The sequence below is a fragment of the Pollachius pollachius genome (assembly GCF_949987615.1).
Source record: "Pollachius pollachius genome assembly, chromosome: 19".
NCBI classification, from domain to species: domain Eukaryota; kingdom Metazoa; phylum Chordata; class Actinopteri; order Gadiformes; family Gadidae; genus Pollachius; species Pollachius pollachius.
In genome coordinates this window covers 19,934,695-19,942,314 of record NC_136952.1, presented here as the reverse complement: position 1 = coordinate 19,942,314, position 7,620 = coordinate 19,934,695, and the positions used below count along the sequence as shown (strand labels likewise).

The 7,620-nt window shown below is 45.4% G+C and overlaps 1 protein-coding gene across 1 annotated transcript in view; it reads left to right on the top strand.

Annotated features, from left to right (window-relative positions):
• Positions 1-207: 207 nt before the first annotated feature.
• Positions 208-7,620, top strand: part of LOC307090284 (protein shisa-8-like) — a gene marked incomplete at both ends in the record, with an annotated part of 24,124 nt that continues 16,711 nt past the window's right edge. Inside the window, 2 exon segments of the mRNA XM_079756861.1 lie at positions 208-834; positions 4,506-4,585. Coding sequence (XP_079612987.1) covers positions 208-834; positions 4,506-4,585 — 707 coding nt within the window.

The window sequence follows — 7,620 nt, the reverse complement described above, 5'->3', positions numbered from 1 at the left end:
AAGCAGGAATAGCCGTTATAACAAGACTGACTTATCATTTTCTCATCAGTGGGATAGATTTCAGCCCTGACGTAGCATCAAGATAGAGAGCTACGAGGAAGGATCTCTGAAAGGCAGTGGTAACATAAAAAGACAGCCTCACGATGAACCTAGTGTGTAATGTTCAGCTCCTGGCTCTCTGTCGTAGCCCCAGGTCAGACGCCAGCGATGGCCCCTCACACCAGAGCCCTCCTCGTGGCCATCAGCACCCCCCGCTGGCTTCTCCTCCTCCTCCTCCTCCTCCTCGCCCCCCCGGGACCCGCCCTGGCTCAGGACCTCCCAGTCACGACCACCCCCGGCAGCGACGACAACAATGGCGAGATGCTTTCGCCGCCGTCGCCCACCAATCAGATGCCGGCGCCCAGCGTCTTCGCGGTGGGGAGCGACGCCCCCTCGCCGGAGACAGGCCTTTCCACGCCCGCCAGCGGTGGCGACGGGGACGACGAGGATCTCCCGCCGTCCGGCGGCACCCGTTGCCAGGGCTACTACGATGTGATGGGCCAGTGGGACCCGCCCTTCAACTGCAACGCGGGCGTCTTCCTGTACTGCTGCGGGACGTGCTTCTACCGCTTCTGCTGCCAATTCCGCCAGCAGCGCCTGGACCAGAGCATCTGCTCCAACTACGACACGCCCATCTGGGCCAACACCGGCAAACCGGTGGCCGCCGTGACCGAGGGCCAGGGCGGCCAAGACAGCGACCGCACCCAACTCATCGTGTACATCATCTGCGGCGTGGTGGCCGTCATGGTGCTGGTGGGCATCTTCACCAAGCTGGGCCTGGAGAAGAGCCGGGGGGCAGGGGGGGCCGCAGGAGGAGGAGCAGGAGGAGGAGGAGGAGGAGGAGGAGGGATGGGGTACGCCCACCATGACCAGACCAACACCAGGTGAGTGTGACGGGGGTTGAGAGAGTGTGTGTGTGTGTGTGAAAGGTATTTGTGTTTCTTACTCAATGTTAGTGCATGTCTGTTTACTAACTCAACTCCTCTGGGCATTGTGCGTGTGTGTGTGTGTGTGTGTGTTGGTGTGCCAGAGTTTTGCTTTGATTTATTTTGTATTTGATCATTAGTGTGTATGAGTGCATGCATGCGTGTGTTTGCATCAAATTGCCGTGGGCGTCTTTGTGTGTGTGTGTCCGAGGCGATACTTGTTCAATGTTGGTGCATGTCTGTTTACTAACTTTCGCAACTGAGATGTGCATCGTCCTAAGTAACACGACTGTGTTGGATGTGCGTCTACGTGGATGTGTTTGAATGCCAGGGTGTGTTTGCGTGCATGCCTGTTGAACGCGTCTCGATCAATGTGCGTCGCACAACACCAGCTAATCCCTGTTGATTCCTACTCCGATCGCTCTAAAGGAGCTCGTTCTATTCAGACAACTGAGAAACCCAACAGGGCATTGGAAACCAAGCGCACCGCAGGGAACCAAGTCCCACATTGTCTTTGCCTTCATGTTTTATTCTGTATAAGGGGGTCATTTATTCTCTTTTTGCGAGGTTACATTTGGTCGAGTCATCCTGAGGTCCAACAGAGCTTCAGGTTTTGACCGACGCGCCATCTGTGACTGTAGCTCTGCTTTGTTTGGTTCCCTTTTACAAGTTCTACTGGGACAGAGTGTAGACACTAGATGGTCTTCACAGGGAAAACTAACATTATTTAGCCCACTTAGCTCAGTTTCACTTCATTATGTCTGGAGACCAGGCAGAGGACTTGAGCAGGGGGGGGGTATTCCACCTGGATGCTGTTTCTTAGGTGGAGAAATCCTGCAATAGATTTGATGAAAGTGACAAAGATGTATGTTTATTTTGTTGTGTGTGCACTGTGCGCCGTATGATGCCGTGAGTGGATCTTTAATCGATGTGTGTGGGTGGGTGTTTTTGGTGTGTGCAAAGCAGTGCACTTTAAATATATGTATGTATGCATGTGTCTATCTATTCATATTTCCATTCATTTGTGTTCAGTACTATTTTCTACACATCACTAATTGATTTATTTAATTTCTCTCTATTTTTATTTTTTTTCTTGATTTTGTTGTTTATTTTCTGCCATCCATCCATCATGTGAATTTGTTTTGCTTGTAAGCATGACCTATATATGAAATAAACACACAATAAAACAAGGACAATTGACAATCCATCTCAAAATGTCTTCCTACATCTGAGTTAAATTGTTATCTAAAAATAAAACAAAATGTTTTCATCTGACTGGACAAATTCTACAAACCTACAACAAATACTCACTTATGACTCCCTTCCCAATCTATCTAACTCTGAGTTACATAAGACTTAGTGTAGTTGCGTTTAACTACATAAGAATGTGTACATCCAAATAATAACACAGCAACACACACATTCACACTTTGTCCTTAGGTTAAAGGGTAATTCCGGTGTAAAATGGATTTGGGATATGTTTTGTATGATAACGAGTTAAAACGTTTGTTTTGGAGCACAAAATCTGCATATAGACGCATTCTTCAGTTGGCTGTTTTTAGCCAATTCTATCAAAACGCTATGAACTTGGAACGATGGGGGCACTGGTTATGGTTAAAACGAAATCGCTTTTTTAAACCACTTAAAAGGCTAAAAGTAGCCCGACACTTCTTTGGTAGTATAATAAGGGTCTTAACATATAAAACGAGCCATTGAGAACTTTGCAGGTGTACATATTGTTTATTAAAAAGGACATTTTATACACACAATACCATCAGTAGATCACCCGTCGATGCCATTTTGTTTTTAAGACTCAATAGGTAGATTGACAAACACAGAGATTGTGACATCCGTCAGCAACACGCAAGCTCTGTGTTCGCCAATCTACTTATCGAGTTTTAAAAACAAAATGGCGTCAACGGGTGAACTACTGATGGTATTGTGTGCATAAAATATCCTTTTTAATAAACAATCTGTACACTTACAAAGTTCTCAATGCCTCGTTTTATATGTCAAGACCCTTATTATACTACCAAAGAACTGTCAGGCTACTTTTAGCCTTTTAAGTGGTTTAAAATAGCAATTTAGTTTTTACCATATCCAGTGCCCCCATCGTTTCAAATAGCGTTTTGATAGAATCGGCTAAAAACAGCCAACTTAAGAATGCGTCTGTGCGTTTTTTGTGCTCCGAAACAAACGTTTCAACCCGTTATCATACAAAACATATCCCAAATCCATTTTAAACCAGAATAAACCTTTAAAGAGCAACCTTTTCAATCAAAATAACTTCATGGGTCACCTCCTTTGGTTTCACACCGGTAAGTTAAACTGATAATTCGGTCATTCTAAAGGACACAAATCAAATGGCATTGAACCTTTGCCAAGGAATATATCCTCGTAATTGTAACGTCTCCTTAGCAGCTAGCGTGTTTGGAAGCTGTTGTGAATTTAGATTCATGTGCTTTGAAACCAGGGTTAAAAGTCCTAAGCTCCAACCTTGAACAAAGTCCTTCAGACACCTATCAGGAGCAATATCGGTGGCAGGAAAACCAATGAAACTGGTCTGTTTTGGATCATCCTTTCTCCTATTGTCCCACCAGAATATTTATCTCATCATCGTCAATCTGAATCGCTCTCATCTTTTCCTGATCTCTCTCCCTTTCTCCCCATCGCTGTTTCTCCCTCTCTCTATCTCTCTCAATCTCAACTATCCCCTCTCTCCCTCTTGCTCGCTCTCTCCCTGTCTCTCTCTCGCTCTCTCATGTGTAGGTTCCTCAAAGTGGTTTCTTTTTGTTCGACCGCTTCAATAGAATCCCACCCGGTGTCTCATCTCTGTAACCATTGATCAACCCTCCCTTCATTCCATGGTCCTCTATCTCCTCATCGCTCTGTCCGTTGATGGGCCCCTCCCTTACTCGCTTATCCTCCTCCTGCCCTCCTCCTCCTCCCTTGGGTCCGGGATCTAATAGATGGAGGAGGAACAGGGATGAGGAGGAAAGGGCTTCAAATAACGTCTCAAAATCTCTTTATTCATTCTCTGCTCTCTCCTTTCCTTTTCCTTTTTTTTTGGATCAGTCCCTTCTCTCTCTGCTAAGTGGTCTGTGTCCTGTAAATGTAGGAGATGACTCCCACAGAACAACCTGTACTTTACTGAGCCGTCTTTGAAATGGAAGAACAATAATATAATCCTGAGTCCTGAGGTGAAGATTAGCACTCCTGACAGCAAGCTGAGCTTATATACATCCATATACAAGACCTAAATATAGACTCACACGCACTCATAAACCAAATGATATCAATATAGACAGCAAAACATAATTATGTTATGAGAAGTCCAGTTCTTTCTCTAATCGGCCCCATCGCTTCCTTTCTACCACTTTCTCTTTTTCCGATTTCTCATTCTTCAAAAGCCTGATCATCTTTTCGAAGCTTGTGCAAAAAACACATTTTAAATCTTAGAGCAGCTTTCTAGTCACCCCTTTTTACATCAGGTAGATTTCATGCCCCCCGCGGGGCTCACCCATCTCTGTCTCCCCCGAGGTGGTCCCGTCCATTTGGATAAACTCGGCCGGTCTTTGGTTCACAAAAGCATCGGGCCGCGCCACTCTGCCCAGCCTCAGGTGGAACTCGTCTAATGGACGGCAGTGCACTAGAAACGACTTGGCTTTACACACACACACACACACACACACACACACACACACACACACACACACACAAAGAGTCGACGAACTGGTGACCTTCATACAGACACACACACACACACACACACACACCAGATCCTTAATGTTGATGTAAGTTTATAGTTCAATTCACAACGACAATGATGCAGAGGGGGATTTGGGATTGCCCGGGTTCAGACCACAAGACAGGAAGCCCCTCAACTCAGCTCCCCCCCCCATAGACACACACACACACACACACATACATGTTGCACGTGTGCCTATGCACGGCATGCTCTCGTCAGATGTCACGTGCCTGACCACGTGGGCGGCTGATTGCGTGCCGTCCACGCATCGATCCGTAAACATATGTTTGATTTATCAATCTATATATCTATACATGCGTAAACAGCTTTGGGCTGCTAGGGGGGCATTATGGTTACGTAACGAGAGAGGTATATATAAAGGCTTGACCTCAGTGTGGCCCCCACGGTCGCCTACAGCACACATAATCAACGGTCAATATGGCCGAGGGCAACCAGTGGGTGACGCAGAGAATCAGATTTAGTTTTCCATCTTCACCCTTCGATCCCCGGCCCCCGGAGTGTCGAGGGTCCCCTGAGCGAGGCGCCTCGCCCTAACTGCTCCCGACGAGCTGGCCGTCGCCTTGCGTGGCTGGCACCGCCGTGAATGGGTGAATGTCTGGGCGTATCGTAAAGCGCTTTGAGGGGCCACTGGTTAGAAAAGCGCTGTTTAAATGCAGTCCATTTAACAGTACATACATACACTCATATGTGCTAACATGAACTCACTCACTACTGCTGCTTCCCCGCTAAGCTCAGCCCCCCCATATCCCTCCCTCCCCGTGTCTCCCAGCGTGCCTTATGCTCTCATTGAAAAAGAGAGTAAATATGTAGGATATTGTGGAAGAGAGAAAGAGGATGAGCGAGAGAGGGGCAAAGACCCTCTCTCAATGTGGTGCCTCATCCTCAGGGTTTATTCTCACCTGGTGTTCACCTGTAGGGCATGGCCATCGCTCTCCATCCCATCACACCTCAGGGATGCGGAGTACAGGGTTAGAGGCCCCCTATTTAATCCAGCTAGAAGTAAGCCATGTAAAAATAGGCATCCACCAGTGACATCAAACGTCCACTAGTCTCGAGCCACCCAAACCGAATGTTGCATACAATCATATAGCTGATTTTGAGGAGGCATAATGGCGAAAATGACTTTGATATGGTTTGTAATGACTAACCCAACTCAAAACTGATGGTAAGATAGGGGCCCTTTAAGTATTTTGATAACAATAAGACTTATGATATTGTATGATATTGAATTATAAAGTTGAAATGTTCCTCCTGCTGACTAAATAATCGTTGCATTCAGCTGTCCGTTGTCCATGAAGCTGCCCTCCATGTCAATGTAACCTTTGAAGCTGATAATCAATATGTCAATCGTCCTTTTCAAACCCAGCAGTGACACATGCAGCCTGCTTCTGCTCTTAAACCAAGCTTTGATTGTTGCCATGGTCCTGTTCCGAGGAAAGCGGGCAGCGTATACGTTAAAAGAGGAAATTGTATTTTCTTGGGATGAGACTAAAGAAGTCCGTAACTCAGGAGGTAGAGATGGTTGACTGGTAAACGGAAGGCTGCTATTTCGAGTGTCGAGGTGTCCTTCAGCGAGACGCCTCACCCTGACTGCTCCTGACGAGCTGGCTGTCGCCCTGCGTGGTTGACCCCACTGTCAGTGTGTGAATGAATGGTTTTAAGTTGAATTGGATAAAAGCATCCCTAAAATCCCCTTAATGTAAATGTAAACTTGTTTTATACTCCAAATGGAGTTATAGATTGGTCACTGAACATCCCATCAGCTAAGATCATTGGGGTCTCAGAGTAGACTTGAAAATCAGATCAAAATTAATAATGCAGGCCTTGCTTTTCTGACAAATCACACAAAATATTAACATTGCCGGCATCTGCAGAGATTTCGGCATGTTTTAAAAACCCTCCACCTCCAGATCCTGAAGGTGCAAGAAAGAGGTTTGGCACAATCACTTGATCACTCCCTTGTCAAAAGATAAATAAAACAGTATTGTGAGCGGTGTGTGTGTGCTCGTTCTCTCCAGGCACGAACACCTTTGTGTTCTCAGCCCCAAAACCAAAGAACACATCGGTTGACCTCCCTTTGCGTTGTGACATTTGACAAACCCCTTTGAGCTGGGGGTGGGCGGGTTCACCAGTTGACTCAGCGCGCGACGTCTGGTTGCTGTACTTTTTTTATTTGTTTACTGTGTTGTCGTCGTCTTGAATTTACCCAGCGGTTGTTGTGGCGATGTGGCGCTTTCACTACCCTGGTTTGACTGTAAAGTTGTTGTTTCTGTTGTTACTTTTTCCTGTGAACTGGTCACAACAATGTGGTTTGAAAATGGATTGGTATATCAATCCCTTTTCAATGGGTTTCTTAATTGTATGTCTCAGTGTTTTTGCCTTCGCCGTTGATTATTGTGTATGTATCGTGAGCCAGTATTCTATTCATACAATATGTCATGGTTTTAAGGCTTAAACTATGATGATCAGATTCATTTGGCAGGGTCCACTATCTTCTTAATTGAAATGACAAATTCTAAATTCTAGATGTGTAATGTTATTTCTACGGAAGCAAACATATAGACTGACAACTTTTGCCCAACTGTCAAGAAAAACAGGCATGGCACAAGATCCTGAGGTAGACGAGCATTCAGGACGGACATGGTCTTGAATGATAAGAAAAAAGCTACAAAAATGTTTAACCCTTATCATTATCGATTCATGTGTTCTTTATTTCAGTCTGTATTCTACTACTCTTGCACACACTTTTATCCAAAGTGACCTACTGTGAATTTTTCTTTATTTGTGTGGTGGTGAAATTTCCTGTGCTGAAAAAATACTGTTATATCGATATCCAATTAGGGTTATTGTTTGTGATTTTATTTCAAAATGATACATGTGTGTGTG